The 16968-nt window shown below is 41.7% G+C and overlaps 1 protein-coding gene across 1 annotated transcript in view; it reads left to right on the plus strand.

Moving 5' to 3' along the window:
• The window catches only part of LAMA3 (laminin subunit alpha 3), a 271677-nt gene that overhangs the window by 56612 nt on the left and 198097 nt on the right, over window positions 1-16968 (plus strand). Inside the window, exons 9-12 of the mRNA XM_073631481.1 lie at window positions 3082-3172; window positions 3663-3794; window positions 9225-9290; window positions 13072-13209. Of these exons, the coding sequence (XP_073487582.1) occupies window positions 3082-3172; window positions 3663-3794; window positions 9225-9290; window positions 13072-13209 (427 nt within the window). The remainder of the gene's footprint in view (window positions 1-3081; window positions 3173-3662; window positions 3795-9224; window positions 9291-13071; window positions 13210-16968) is intronic.

Consider the following 16968-nt stretch of genomic DNA (forward strand, 5'->3'; position numbering starts at 1 on the left):
ACAAACTTATGCAGATGACAATTAACCATCATAAAATGCAAAAACCTCATAAGGGTATATGAAACATATACATAGTGCTCAAAAAGTATGCATTAAATGAACACACAGAAATGCATATTCATGTGCATCAGTACAAATTTATAGAATATTGAAAGTCCATATAGTTGATGAGATGGTCACCCAAGTGTTGATAAAGATGTGGAAATAAAGTGTCTGATCCACCATCACCAATATAAATGCTGGCCGCTTACCAGAGACCCATGACCCCCCCACTACAGAGGGTCTGGGTAAGCTGTTGAGAAATGATTACTCCGGACCACCATCAAAGAACCAGATAGTTTCGCTATGTTGAGATGTTGGGGGCCTCGATGTCAGATGGATCAATGGCAGAGCATCAAACCCTGTAAGGTAGATTCAGAAGTGGAGCTTAGGCTGAAGGTTGAGGCGTAAGTGTAGTCAGGCAGGCTGGGTTATCAACAATTCTGGCAGAAAGACATACAATCAGGAACCAGAAAAACGGGCAGGCAGAGATCATACACGGTCTAGCAGAATCATCAGGCAAAAGTTCAAAACCAGTAGTTCACACAGGCAGACAGCTAGGAAACAAATCCACACAAACATGCCATATTTGTGTGGATTTGTTTCCTAGCTGTCTGCCTGTGTGAACTACTGGTTTTGAACTTTTGCCTGATGATTCTGCTAGACCGTGTATGATCTCTGCCTGCCCGTTTTTTCTGGTTCCTGATTGTATGTCTTTCTGCCAGAATTGTTGATACCCCAGCCTGCCTGACTACACTTACGCCTCAACCTTTAGCCTAAGCTCCACTTCTGAATCTACCTTACAGGGTTTGATGCTCTGCCATTGATCCAGCTGACATTGAGGCCCCCAACATCTCAACATAGCGAAACTATCTGGTTCTTTGATGGTGGTCCGGAGTAATCATTTCTCAACAGCTTACCCAGACCCTCTGTAGTGGGGGGTCATGGGTCTCTGGTAAGTGGCCAGCATTTATATTGGTGATGGTGGATCAGACACTTTATTTCCACATCTTTATCAACACTTGGGTGACCATCTCATCAACTATATGGACTTTCAATGTTCTATAAATTTGCACTGATGCACATAAATATGCATTTCTGTGTGTTCATTTAATGCATACTTTTTGAGCACTATGTATATGTTTCATATACCCTTATGAGGTTTTTGCACTTTATGATGGTTAATTGTCATCTACATAAGTTTGTTTTATTAGCGCAGTTCCATTTTTCCAATTCTCACTTTATGATCTGTCTATAAGAGCTAATGTCAAGGGGAATTCATGTCAAATGCTGAATTTTCCTTTGAAACGCATTCAGCTGCATTAGAGTGGAGAATACAGTATTTGACAAGAAAAGCCTGTGTTTGAATTGCTTTGCCTCCAAACCGAATGCACATCAATAGTATATGCTATGTCCAAAAAAAATGTAGTTCAACATAAAGGAGGTCAGACATAGATGCCAAACTACTGCTCCTTGAAAGTCATTTGGATTTTTCTCACCTGCAATTGACGCTTGTTCCAAACACACATCAAATGCTGCAAAACAACACGCGTCGACATGAGCCCTAAATGTATTCTTAAGATTTCAACAGCACTTTTATAATAAGGCCAACTTAGTTGAACGTGTTCAAGATCATGCTGTGTATTTAGAAGTAAATCACGATTTTTTATATCATATGATAATCAAATAATGAAACAGAGTACTTCATGTCATTTCTTGCCCAGGGAATGAGTCAGAGGTTAAGAAAGCTTACCTCTCCACATCACGTTCCATCTGTGCATATGATGTTCTACTGGCAGCAAAGCTATACCAGGACTATATTTACTGTATCACTCGTGATGATGGATAGGATCATTTGTAAAGGAGTGGTTTAGTAAAGCTTTTTAGGTGCTGCAAATATCTTACTTCAGCTGTACACTTACTTTTATCAACATAAAGATTATGATTTGCCTAAAAGTGAAAAAATGATGTACAGATGACATAGGGTGATCTTGTAATATGTACAGTATCTGGTATTTGGGAGCAGAATGTAAAAACTCAGCAGTGGTCCAATAATATTCTTTTTGCATTTATTGCATTTATTGTGAAAAAGTTGTCACATGCAAAATTAGTCAATGTATCGGAACCTGGCAGGTTCCTTTTCTCAAGTCAACATAGTCACCACTAGGTTTGAACGAGTAAAGGACCCTGCACGGCCCTGAAATGTCAGTTAATTTTGCATGTGATTAGTGAATTTATCATTCTACCATATTCGACCCTGTCCTCATAACAAACACACATTGGGGGGAGATTTACTAAAACTGGAGCACTCAGAATCTGGTGCAGCTGTGCATGGAAGCCAATCAGGTTCTAACTTCAACTTGTTCAATTAGGCTTTGACAATAAAACCTGGAAGCTGATCGGTTTCTATGTAGAGCTGCACTAGATTTTGCACTCTCTAGTTTTAGTAAGTCTCCCTCACTATTTCCACTTTCTTTTTACATTTACAGTATTGCATTTATTGTGAAAAAGTTGTCACATGCAAAATTAGTCAATGTATCGGAACCTGGCAGTTTCCTTTTCTCAAGTCATCGTAGTCGCCACTAGGTTTGAACGAGTAAAGGACCCTGCACGGCCTTGAAACGTTAGTTAATTTTGCATGTGATTGGTGAATTTATCATTCTACCATATTCGACCCTGTCCTCATAACAAACACACATTGGGGGAGATTTACTAAAACTGGAGCACTCAGAATCTGGTGCAGCTGTGCATGGAAGCCAATCAGGTTCTAACTTCAACTTGTTCAATTAGGCTTTGACAATAAAACCTGGAAGCGGATTGGTTTCTATGTAGAGCTGCACCAGATTTTGCTCTCTCTAGTTTTAGTAAGTCTCCCTCACTATTTCCACTGGTTGAGTGCTGCATGAAGTGCATCTTATATATAAACTATAATGTGTATATATATATATATATATATATATATATATATATATATATAGTATATAAGAGTATCTATCTGTATTTCCTATACTGAATATATTGTTTTTTACTGATACTTTGTAGCATAACACAGCAGGTGTGAATTGTGAGAGATGTGCTGTGGGATACTATCGACCATATGGCGTTTCCAAAGAAGCACCTAATGGCTGTTTTCGTAAGTCTGTAATTTAAAGCTCTATTCTTTCTGAGATCTGCAACTTGTTTAATATGATAGATTACAACACTAAAATATACCAGACACGTTTATGCATTGAAAAGGTACTTGCCATATGTAATGTCATATGTTAACATTAGAAGCACCATACATTACGGTAATGCCGAGAGCTAGTCACATGTGAAAACTTTACAATCCCATAGTAGCTGTAGGTATAAGATTGTAAGAAAGCTCTATGCGTATTGTTGATTGTACAATGTCACTGAAATGCACAGAGTACATATACATTACAGTCTACTTCAAACTATATACTAAGCCTTCTAGTTATTCTGTTTGAGTTGGATCCCATGTGATACCATGCATGCTGAGAGTTCTATACAATTCAGAGGAGTAGTTCAGGTTATTTGATTATATTGTATAGGTTCCATCACTCTTTTTGGCATCATTTACATATTGTAGACCCCAAAACGTGTAATGTTGCTATTGTTAGCTTGCAGCTGCAACCCTCAACAGTCAGATGGATGTGAAGAAGGATCGGGAAGATGTTATTGTAAGCCCAACTTTACTGGAATTAACTGTGAGAGGTGCTCTGAAGGGTACTATGGGTATCCGGTCTGTCTACGTAAGTATTTAAAGTGGTACTAAAGGCAAAATCATAAATTACATATATGATGCAGTGTGCCGCTAGCATTAAAATGGAATTAAACTCGCAAAAATACTCACTCCCTCATTTCAGTGATGCGTAAATTAATCCCTCTCCGACTACTTCTGGGTGCCGGGTTTTAAGCCTACTGATTAGCTGGTCGGAGAATAATATCACCCCTCAAATGCGAACAGGAGTCCATCATTTCTGCACACTGACAGCTTGTCTTCATTTAGTTAAAAGCTTTATCACAAAAGCAAAAAATGTGTGTCTCAAGTGCTCAAAATCTCCTCCAAGGCCATAACACTATTGTTTGGAATCCACTTGCCAGAGAGCTTCCTCGTGTCCAGCAGATCATGTCTCATGAAGGCTATTTGTTTCCAAGAGTCTCTGCTATCTACCAAAATCATTTGGTAAAAAGCATATACATTTCAAACATAATGATCACAAATGCCCCCCCTGGATGGGCTTTATATGTCAGTCCTGAAATGTCTGAAAAACTGTCCCAATTTTTACCTGTCAGATAAAGAGGATTTGGGTAGATGGATGCATTCAATTAATTAGGTTCCAGGGGTTAAGCTTTCAGGAAACCTTATCCAATATGCACTTCACCTGTTTAAACAGAAGATTGTTCTATCTTGTCTCTCCTCATTCTCTAGGTATCATTTCCAGCACCAAAAATTGTCATTGTTATAGGCAATTATAGATTGCATACGCAGAGTTGCAAATACATTGTACAAATCTTTCTCATCCGAAAAGCTGTACCCTTAGGAGATACAACTTCCATTGGGCTAAAATTAATGTGTTGATTTATTATTTGTACGACCAATGTACTTAATAGTCCCTTATGTATTATATCTCTTTTGTAAGTATGCACAGGTAAGTTACAAATGTTGGGATATCTATAGGATGACTAGCCAGAATATATCAATGGTTTCTAATAGTGAAATGACAATTGTGAGCATAATAAGCACAACGGTTGAATTAAAATGGGACCTGGCAGGTTCCCCATTTTTTCATCTACAGTACAATGGTATACTGTAGTTTACCTGTTCTGTTAACCACTAAAGTGCAACTTACTATGCACTGAATAGTAAACAATCAAGAATCTCATCATTTCCATTCAAACCATCAGAAAGCACTAAATGTGGGTAGCATTAGAGACTCTGTTATTGTGGGCTAACCAAAGACAGGTAGATCTAGCTGGCCATATACAGGAGTTGATTTACTTAAACTGGAAAGTGCAAAATCTGGTGCAGCTCTGCGTAGAAGCCAGCTTCCAGTTTTTTTTTTGTCAAAGCTTAATTAAACAAGCTGAAGTTAAAAGCTGATTGGCTACCGTGCACAGCTGCACCAGATTTTGCACTCTCCAGTTTTAATACGTCAACTCCACGGTTAGGGCTTTGTTTGAAACATTCGTAGAATAATCATTTATCAGAATATGCTTTCTTGCCATCATTGAGTGGACTAATTTCATTCACAAACCCTTTAACAATTTGTCTGGACCTGCTATTTGAATGTTTAGTGCCCTGCCCTAGTCAGGCTAAATGTATATTTTGGCCCTTACTGTTCTCACTAGAGTGGCAATCTAATTTCTACGTTTATCCAGGTTTCCATAAGTTTGATTGATTGCTCCTGTCTCCTGTTCTCCTGGGGCTGCTGTGCCCTGGGAGGTAGCCAGTATACTGGAGACCTGTTGTTAGGTCTCAGCATGTGCTTAGTTGAGGCCCTGAAGGGACTTGGAGCTGGGCTGGGGAAGGACCTCTTCTCTCACTGAAGAGACTCCAGGGGTACCTAAGACTCCAAATGTGTGTGTTTTTTGGGTGTTAATGCCAGAGTTTGCTGTAACAACTTGGACTGGTCATACAGGATCACAGATTAGCTGGCTAGCCCCTGTAGCTCCAGCAAAGGCTGCTTCTAAAAGATTTGAGCTTGTCCTTCTGCACTTGTTTTGCATTTTGAAGCTTCCCGCACCCTCATCCCTCTCTCCTGTATAAGCACTGTAATAAATCTACAAAAAGACATCTCCTAGACCAGTGGTCCTCAATCCTGTTCTCAATTACCCCCAACAGGCCATGTTTGCAGGTTTTCCTTTATCTTGCACAGGTGCTTTAAATTAGAGTCATTGGCTTGGTATTTTGAACAGCTATATTATCCAAGAGAAATTCCCAAAACATGGCCTGTTGGGGGTACTTAAGGACAGGGTTGAGAACCACTGCCCTAGGCTAAGCCTGTGTTTATGGTGGTGTGCTTGGAACAAGCGTCTGGGTCTAGCCTCTGAACAGGCAAATTGGACCTAGGTCATTCTCAGCAGTCCCTCCTGGCCTAGATTTCACAACTTTTATTGCATCAACTCCATATCGGCTTGGTCATTTGTAACTCAAATCACTTACATATGCAAGCTACAGAAGCATTGATTGTCATTGTAAGAGTTTGCATAATTTAGGGCCAGAGAGAGAGGTTCTGCACATGGTAAATTGAAGTTTTTGCTCTGTAAGGCCTAGTTTACAATTGTGGCTGATGGGCAGTAAAAATAGAAGACTGAGAGGCAGTTTTACCACCCCCTTAAGCTGCAAAGGCAGCCAGATGGTGTTTTACATATACTGGGATGCTGTGCTTTGCAGCCACAACAACAATTCTACCTGATGACCAACGCCACATTGCCCTGCAACATCATGCAAGACATGTGATTGCAGTGTACTTTTGAGGGTTAAACCTCTAAATGCACTCTGAAAAGCAATTCATCGTGTTTGCTTTTGTGCCTAACAATATAATGTTGAACATTCTAAATTAACCCTTAGTACACTGCTACACAATGCTATGCAAACAAGGATTTTTGGCTCAATTATATTGCATTACGTGTTCAAGCTGGCCAACTGATCTCTCTCTGGCCAGTCCCTACTTAACTCTGCAAAATGCCAAATACTTACATGCTTACTTTAGTGGGCCTATAGTACCAATATGGGGCAAACATACACAGTTGGGGAGATCTACACACTCAGATCTGGTCAATGACCTGCACTATGCAATAGAAACACAGAGGAATTGTCTATGCTCATATCCACATAACTTATGTCTATAACAAAAAATGGCGAGTTAGCCTCAAGGTTAAACTTCCATAGTGGAAAATAATAAACAGAAAATAGGTACCATTATCCAAAAATTATATATAAGGGGGGGGGGGGGGGGGGGCAGTGGCTAAAGCTGTTTCCCACAATGAAGGAAAAGATGGACTATCTTGATACCGATAAACACATTACTTTAGTGTAATGTGTTTATCGGTACCGAGATAGTCCATCTTTTCCTTCATTGTGGGAAACAGCTTCAGCCACTGTTCCTACCCCCCTCCCCCCCTTATATCTTGATGCTAAAAGGGGTGAGGCCAGAACTGAAAGCTCTGAATTAACCCTTTGCACACTGCTTTCACCCTCTTGCAAACATTTACAATAATTGCATTAATATGGTATTGGAAATCTTGGGATGCAGGGTATCAGTAAACTCTACATTGAAATTAGATTATGTGAGCCATCATTTTGTAAGAAGGCAGTACAAAATACCTTTTTAAGCTTAAAAGTATGTTTATTTTGTTGAGGAGCCTTTTTCAGTAGCAAAGCATAACCATCAAGATAAGGAAACATAGTGAGTGGGTTGTCACAAGCATATTTAGATTCTGTATTGTCAATTTTTCAGACTATCATGGTTCATGCATTTGACTGAAAAGCTGTTTATGGGGATTAAAACAGGAAATAAAATCCTTTGTTGTGGGAACTGCACAAAAGATGAAAACACTTGAGTAAAGCTGAGAAATCATAGTAAACAAAGTAAACACACGTAAAAGGTATTCTTTGAGTAATACAGGCTTCCTAACCTATTTCTTATAATGGTAGCTGTCAGGCCCAACACTTGCATTGATGCATGCAAACATGCAATGTCACCTCTGCATTAAAATAAACCTACCTACCTTCCCTCAATCTTCTTTAGAATGTACACTGAGCAGCGCATGCATCAGTTTACATTGCAGCACAGATCCTGTGTGCTGGTAGGACTGAACTCCTACACATGCTCAGGAGTGATGTCATCCCATGACAGACAATAAAGATGGCCACAGCCTGGCACCTGGATGAAGACAGTAGGTGATGTTGACACTGGTGAGGAGCTTAGGACCATTGAAGTAGAGGTGAGTATTGGGGACTTTATTTCACAGTCAGGCAAACAGCATTTTTAAAGGAGGTCATCCTTTAGATTTTGTCAGAACAGCTTTCCTTTAATTAGTCCTGCACCTCTATTAGTAGTACTAGGACTTTGTGCAATCATGTTTCCTTTGGACCGCAGTTCAATACTATGCATTCCTTCTCCTACAAGAGACACACCATTCAATGAAGTAAACACATGGGCACAGAAGATGTATACCCGAATTTGACTTGGTGTCAGCCTCTTACAGTCACCTATCATCAGCACCTAGATTGGGAAAGGGGAGGGGCAGGGCTCAAAGCCAATCAGTCATGTTGCATTAAAATGCGTACTGCTTTGTGCTTAAAGTGGATGTAAACCCGATTCATGAAATCTGACCTGGACACAGATATCTGCAGTGTTTTCTTATCTCTCTCCAAAGCCCTAAGTCCCATGTCTTTATGCTGCTCCGCATGATAACTCTGACAAGTTCTCCTAGACGGGAGGGAGGTTGCTATAAATAGATTAGCAGAGAGCTTGTCTTGTCATGGCACAGCTCTGAAAGTATCTTCGTTCCTCTGCCTATGTGGAGTGGGGGGGTGTGCCTTTCCTCCAGTCAGATGTCTCCCAGTGTAAGCCAAGACATCACTGCTACTGCTGAATGAGGAAAGTGAAAATTCTAAAATGATGTAATAATTCTAAAGAATATAGCAAGTTGAAGACAGCAGATATACATGTAAAACTTATGTTGGGAGATTTGTTTTATCCCTGTGTATCATCTAAAGGCTGTTCACTTCACTAGGTATATGTGAGGGTTTACATCCACTTTAAAAAAGAACATGCCCTACTTCTTTTTATTGTAGCGCTGTGCATGTAAATGCAAGTAAGCACACCGCAATGCACTTAAAACTCAAGAGTCAAAACAGTCTGTTTCCTTCACAAATAAATCATAGTGGAGTTACTGAAGAGCTCAATAAGCTCCTTTATCAGTGGTGCTTATATTCCAAAGTCACTAAAAGAGTCCCTTTGTAGGACTTGAACCACAGTATGCTGACCACAGTACTGCCATGCTGCATATGCAGTCCACAAAATGCGCGTCTCCACTCTGTCCTCTGTGTGACAGGTAAACTTTCATACATGTCATTTATACAAAACTCACTTTTGTTGGCAATTTCTTGCTTTTCTTAAACTATTGTCATCATTACACTCTCAAATAATAATCTCTTATTTATTTTGTAGGAATTCCATTTTACCCTGTACCTACTACATCGTTTCCTCTAACGCAGACTGCTGGCAGCATAAAAGGTAAGCTATAATAAAATGTAGTTGTAATGTCAGGTAACATTTTCTTATAATTAATGCTGAAAATGTGTAATAGTCGAAGAAAGGAATGAAGAACACATCAAGGTTGATTAAGACCTAATTTACACGAGCGCTGACACCTGTAGTCCTTGAATGGGCCACATGATTATGCAGCTTGAGTTGCAAGGTGCTGGCAGTCTGCAAGTGTAGTCAGCCTATTCGGTCCACAGACGATGTACAGTAGGTCCCCTACTTACGAACGAGTTCCATTCTGGGAGCTTGTTCGTAAGTCCAGCAAAGATCAGCATTTGCAGACAATGGCTGTGAGCGCTGATCAGTGTATTCCGGAGGGGGGAGTCCCCCTGTCAGAACACAATAACACAGCAGGGGAGATCGCTGCACCAACGGCAATCTGTCAGCTTTATTTTGTTCAGCCCGCTGGGTTGAAGGTAAACAATCTGCGTGTGTATATCAACCTTTACACGATTGGGAATGTAAACACATGTTCACATCTTTGAAAGTTTGTAAGTTGAACATTCGTATGTAGGGGACTTACTGTATTAAAAGGAAATTGATTGTTTTGTTTTTCTCTGTGCCTAGCTGATTTAGTGCCAGTACATTGCCTCAATAAAGTGTTTAGAAACACAGGTGAGAGAAAATGTGCTGATGGGAGGAGAGGGAAATATAGACCTTTCACCATCCTTTTAGAATTGCATGCTCCCTGCTGATCTTTTCTAGTCAATTAAAAAGGAAAAGCAGCAATACCAGTATACCCATACCAATAATACCAATACCAATACAGGTGATACTCGAAAAATTAGAATATCGTGCAAAAGTTCATTTATTTCACTAATGCAACTTAAAAGGTGAAACTAATATATGAGATATACTCATTACATGCAAAGCAAGATAGTTCAAGCCGTGATTTGTCATAACTGTGATGATTATGGCTTACAGCTCATGAAAACCCCAAATCCACAATCTCAGAAAATTAGAATATTGTGAAAAGGTGCAATATTCTAGGCTCTAATCAGCTAATTAAGCCATAACACCTACAAAGGGTTCCTGAGCCTTTAAATGGTCTCTCAGTCTGGTTCAGTAGGAATCACAATCATGGGAAAGACTTCTGACCAGACAGTTGTGCAGAAAACCATCATTGACACCCTCCATAAGGAGGGAAAGCCTCAAAAGGTAATTGCAAAAGAAGTTGGATGTTCCCAAAGTGCTGTATCAAAAGCACATTAATAGAAAGTTATGTGGAAGGGAAAAGTGTGGAAGAAAAAGGTGCACAAGCAGCAGGGATGACCGCAGCCTGGAGAGGATTGTCAGGAAAAGGCCATTCAAAAGTGTTGGGGAATTTCACAAGGAGTGGACTGAGGCTGGAGTCAGTGTATCAAGAGCCACCACACACAGACGGATCCTGGACATGGGCTTCAAATGTCGTATTCCTCTTGTCAAGCCACTCCTGAACAACAAACAATGTCAGAAGCGTCTTACCTGGGCTAAAGAAAAACAGACCTGGTGTGTTGCTCAGTGGTCCAAAGTCCTCTTTTCTGATGAGTTCAAACAAGTACTGTATTTATTGGCGTATAACACTCACTTTTTTACCATGAAAATCGGGTGCAAATAGCGTGTGCGTGTTATACGCCAATACTTCAGTTTTAGCTGCCTCGGATGGGACAAGGAGGGGGGCCGGACGAGCGCTGTCAGATTACATACAGCGAGAATCTCCTGTTTACTTGGCAGGCTCTGTAATAGGAAGTCCTGTCTCCTGGGCCGCCATTGGACCACTGTTCTGTCTATCATAGGAGATTCTCTTTGTATGTAATCTGTTGGTGCTCGTCCCGCCCCCTCCCTGTCCCCTCTAGGCTGCAGGTGGATGTCAATCACTGATGATTGCTGCACTGATGGCAATGGTGAGGCTGCTGCATTGAAGGCAATCGTGAGGCTGTATTGATGGCATTGATGAGGCTGCAGATGGGCACTGACCCTTATTTTGCTCCAAAGTTCCTTATTTGAAATTATAGTTTTTTTCCTGAAACTTCCCTATTAAAATCAATGTGCGTGTTATACGCCTATGCGTGTTATACGCCGATAAATACGGTAATTGGTGCAAATACTAAAGCAGTAATCCAATAAATGATTTAAACAACAAAATGCTGAAAAAGCGTAAAAATACAGGGAGGAAATCCATAATTGGTGCACACTAGCAGATGTGGACACAACATGCTCAATGGCAATGTAAGTGGACAGGATGGGGAGGAGAAAAAAGGGGGGGGGGAAGGAGGGGGTGGTAAAGAAGTCCACGCTCACGGCAGCCGTCTGGTGGGGGCAGAACCCATGTTCCCCAGACACTGAAACAAGATGAAGGAGGCGCCTCTGGGTGCAGACTGTATGACAACTTTAATATAAAAAATGGAATAATGATATAAACTCACATTTTAGCAGTGAAAGATAGGCATGAAATGGTCCCAAAGACAAGAAGGGTCATCAGTGGAGTCAGTCCCTGAACAGCCGTGGATGTACTTCCCTCTGTGCTCGTCTCTGAGAACGCTGGATGGTATTAGGCCTACAGCGATGTGTGGACATCAGAACAAGGCTTGGGATGCAAACTGTAATCCAGGCGAGGGGTGATGACGTCACTGGGCATGCAACGCGTTTCTCAAGCTGGCTGGCCGTGAATAGCGTGAAGGCCACGTTCCTTTTTCAAGCTGCCTGAAATGAGTGATTCTTCAACTCTAAAGTTGTTTAAAACAGATTCCCCCATCCACAGAATCCTCCTCACTGCGCTATTGTATTTTGACCTCCTCCACTGTCAGAATACATAGATCAGTGCTGCAGCTACTGATCGAATGAAAATTTTTCTAACAGTCCTGTTTATGAGAAGTTACTCTATAGATCAACTTCAAATGAGCAGGAATGGCCATAGATGAATCACTATTTGGCCAGTCCCCGCTGAACTGGCCAAATTTTCAATGTACAACCAGCTTAAGCCTAGGGCTGCACGGTCGAATAAATAATTTGGCTACAGGGAGATTTAACTGCTTGTTTGTAATCACCTTATTTGTAGTACTCTCAAATGGCTAAGAAATTTTCCAACAAAATTTTCCAAAATTTCCAACAAGCACTTAAACTCTCAATAGCAAAGAAGTTTTATTTCCAGTGTAGCCCTAGCCTTAAACTGGCCACACATTATACATGTTTTTTGTTCAATTTCCTTTAGATTTAACTTCAACTATGTAGTACAAGGGCCTGCCCGATTGCATACAATTTGAAAGAGTTTAGGTTTGACCTCATATTATATGGTTTTGGTAAATCTAAAGGAAAGTTGTATAAGAAAATGGTATATTGTGTAGCCAGCTTTAGATATGTGCAAACTGTTGGAACTATGGAAATCCTGTACAATATAATAATAATGTTGTATGCTGTCCATATCCTTTCAGTGGTTCTATAGGGTGGCAGGCTCGGCCCACCCATCCTCATATGCCTGGGAACACTGCATGTGCTGATTGCCCATATTCCTTGCTGTAGTGTGACGGCTTTGGCCTATCCACGCTTTTTGCCTTTTTACTGCACTAACTACAGTACATATATACTCACAAGTACACCAGCAGATTTGACCCAGGCCACAGGTCACTCAATGCACTTCTACAGTTTGTAGAAAGGGACTAGCAACACATGGAATGCATTATGAAACTCTACTAATAATCTTTCAGGAAAGAAACTCTTAACACATATTAGCAAATAGATTTTAATATTCTAATATGCATTATTTCTTGTTCAGGTTGCAATTGTACGGGTGTTGGAGCCTTAAGCCATAACTGTGACAGACTGACTGGACAGTGTCCTTGCCGAGGTGGTTTTCAGGGTACAGCTTGTGATCGGTGTGCTGCTGGCTTCTTCAATTATCCAGTCTGCCAAAGTAAGCTTCTGTGGTAATCATAAGGCTGCCTAATAACATTTAAAAGGGGTCAGATGAGCTGGGGGGGGGGGGGGGGACTGAAAGCCTAGTGACTTCTAGTGTCTTTTGACCTCTGACACAGGTTGGTTGTAGAACTTTTTGTGAACTTTAATGTGAACGCTGCAGTCCAGAAAGACAGCTGCCTTTAGGTATCTCTGCTCTCTGCCACAAACCAAGTTAGGACTGTTCAGACCTTTTTCACAGACCAGCTGTGGACCTTTAAACTCAGATCGGCAACCTTTCGACCAGTACTCTTGTTTAACTCTTGTTTATCTCTGGAGCTACACCTTCTCCAGGTAGCAGCATGGGAGGTGAGGACTAGACCATGCTACACATAAATCCTCACCAGGAAAACCTTGGAGGCAAGGACCTTTGTAGAATCTCTCTCCAAATATTTATCCTCTATCACTGGCATAACCCTTTAGTGATTGACCAGGGCAGAATAAATATCATTAACCTAATACTGTACATTATGTGTTTTCACTCTGTCTACTGGAGAACACCCCCCAGAAGCTGACAGAAGTAAACAATGTCCTGGGCTTAGGAAAAACATACCAAGCCCAGATAACTTAAACAAAGCTCAGGCTGGCTACAGCCTAGCTGCAAGCAATATATCTGTATTTAGTCTAGGAACTCCCCAGCTTTTGGCAGAGTCCCTACACTTGTATATTATGGATAGCGTAACAGTAGATGCTAGTACATTCAGTGATGAGGGAAAATGTCCAAAGCTCAGAGGTGCACAGGAACAGAGTCATGAATAATAGCAGAAGAATCTCACTCTGAGCGTATTCAAGACAAGACGCCAGAGGATGACTCAACTCCACTCCAGACCACCACTGTCCCTATAATGCCGTGAGCGCAGGACAGTCAAAGTTGAATCCAAAGCCAAGTTAGTCAGTATTTGTGAGCTCATGATAATAAAAGCATGAAGCTGGCTTACATGGTTTGCTAAGAGTGTAAGGATGCCCTTTGTACATACCAACCATCATTGTGAATATTTTATTAATGCATTTACAATCTTGAATTTATTCTTTGCTAGTCACATGTCTGATGTGCCAGTTAGGATGGGCACATCCTCTCAACTGGCCAAAGTCCAACCTTTTACAGAAGAGGAATAAATAATATGAGAAGCACAGCCTAGTCACAAAGTATACACAAGTAGGTTGTTGCAATCTGTTTTCATGATGGTAAATGTGCAACAAAGACCCTAGTCCGCAAGGGGCTTTTTTTCTGTTATGGCCATAGTAAAACACACAAGCTCCAGAGTTTACATTTGCAGGTAGACAAGTGTGCTATGTTAATGCGTATCTATGGTCAACATTTAAAATCATATATTGATTTCCACATTGTATTTCATATATTTCTAGCCTACTCCTATTAATCTGAATGATAGTGACATTTGTAAACCTACCTTGTGAAGATCCAACACTTTTACGCCTTTGAATTCTGTGACATGTATTTTACACTGCTATGTCACTCAATTCACAGAGCTTGCCTTCTGAACTACAGAGTGGAGAAGTTTCAGGGGGGGCGGAGTCAGTACAGGAAACATTGCCTACAGGTAGCAAGGTACCATGGGATAAGTAGTCCTTATGCCGTGTACACACGAGCGGACTTTTCCACTGGACTGGTCCGACGGACCGAATTCGGAAGACAATCCGACCATGTGTGGGCTTCATCAGACTTCCGACGGACCGTTTCGGTCGAAAATCCGACGGACTTTAGATTTGAAACTTGTTTCAGATCTTCTCGCCGGAGCTCCGTCGGACCCAGTTCCTGTCGGAAAGCCCGTTCGTCTGTATGCTGGTCCGACGGACCAAATACGACGTAAGGGCAGATACAGCACCTGCCCGCGATAATGTTTCCGCGATAGGATCGCGCTGGTTCTCGGCGACAGGATACTATACATCTCGCGCTCGCTGCAATAGGAAAAACATATTTTCCTATTGCAGCGAGCGCAAGGGGGAGGCAACAAAGTCCCTTAGGTCTGGTATGGATTTTAAGGGAAACCTCCCTGTGCCGAAAAAACGAGCACACAGCCCGGCCGGTCAGGAAAGGGGGTGGGGATGAGCGAGTGCCCCCCCCTGAACCGTACCAGGCCGCATGCCCTCAACATGGGGGAGTGGGTGCTTTAGGGGAGGGGGGCACCCTGCGGCCCCCCCCACCCCAAAGCACCTTGTCCCCATGTTGATGAGGACAGGGGCCTCTTCCCGACAACCCTGGCCATTGGTTGTCGGGGTCTGCGGGTGGGGGGCTTATCTGAATTTATTAGGCAGCTCCGGGGGTCTTCTTCCGACTTCGGGGGTCTCTTCTGACTTCTCCGCTCTCTCTGGCCTCTTCTCCCGGTGTACGGTTCTTCTCCGCTCTCCGGCCTCTTCTCCCGGTGTCCGGTTCTTCTCCCGCTCTCCGGTTCTTCTGCCGGGCTCCTCCGCTATCATCTGCTCTTTTGCCGCTCTCTTGCTAGCGGTGGCCCGGTCTTCTCCATCGTCTTGTTCCTTCTTCTCTTCTTCCGATGTTGACACAATGCTCTCTCCCGCTGTAATGCTGTGTTCACGGTGCGCAATGACTTATATAGGCATGGGGGTGGGGACGTCACAGCCCTAGCCCCATGCCTATATAAGTCATTGTGCACCGTGAACACAGCATTGCAGTGGGAGAGAGCATCGTGTCAACATCGGGAGAAGAGAAGAAGGAACAAGACGACGGAGAAGATCGGGCCACTGCTAGCAAGAGAACAAGTAGAGACAAGTAGCTTTGGGATGGGGGGCGCATGCCATGATTTTTTTTACTGCACCCCCACCCCCAATGTGGTGGTGAGAACTGGCACTATAAGGAAAAGTACTTTTTTCCTTGTTGCCCAGAGCAGCCTTAACCCACCTTGTGTGAACATACAGAAATACAGAAGGTGGAACAAAACCAGTAATAAGGTCACTGTGAGGCTATGTTTATAGAGAACATAAAACCATGATTCATAATGTGTATATTAATTGCTGGTTAATATATAACTACTTGGATTCTTTGAAATGTTGGCAAATTGACTTAGTCAGGGCCATTTAAGGAAGCATTGATCTCACAGAGTAAATATTTACATTAGTGCTTGCTTCATGTGTTCATATTTTATTGATGTTTTCTTTGAGGAAATGGCATCATCTGCAAGGCTATTCAAATGTTATATCTTTAGACTAAAACACTGAATAGGAGCACTTTTTACATAAAGTTATTTCTCATCTTTGGATCCACATAGCATAGATTTTGATGGGTCTGTGTTACTGGAAAATGTAAATGAGATGAAAGTAGCAGAAGCTACAAGGAATGTACATCTAAGAGGGTTATATAGGGGAGTATCACTTTAAATGAGGCCAGGGTCACTATCATTTCCATGCACAATGTTGTTCTCACATTCCCAGATGCAGATTTTTACACCCCACTTTTTTGCACCCTACAGGATGAGCAACTTTGCAGTCCTGGAACTTGAATTCAGTGAGGGGAATTTATCAAGACTGGAGCAGACAAAATCTGGAGCAGTTGTACATGGCAACCAATCAGCTTCTAGTTTTAGGTTGCCATGCACAATTGCACCAGATTCTGGATGCTTCAGTTTTGATCAATTTCCCTCAATGTGTATTATGAAATTAAGCTTGTACTGAGAACATACAGTAAGACTTTGGTTGGTGGCTATTTTTTTAATGCTGATTCTATGGCTGTCATATTGATCCCAAA

This window comes from Aquarana catesbeiana, linkage group LG05 (assembly GCF_042186555.1).
Source record: "Aquarana catesbeiana isolate 2022-GZ linkage group LG05, ASM4218655v1, whole genome shotgun sequence".
Classification (NCBI taxonomy): Eukaryota; Metazoa; Chordata; class Amphibia; order Anura; family Ranidae; genus Aquarana; species Aquarana catesbeiana.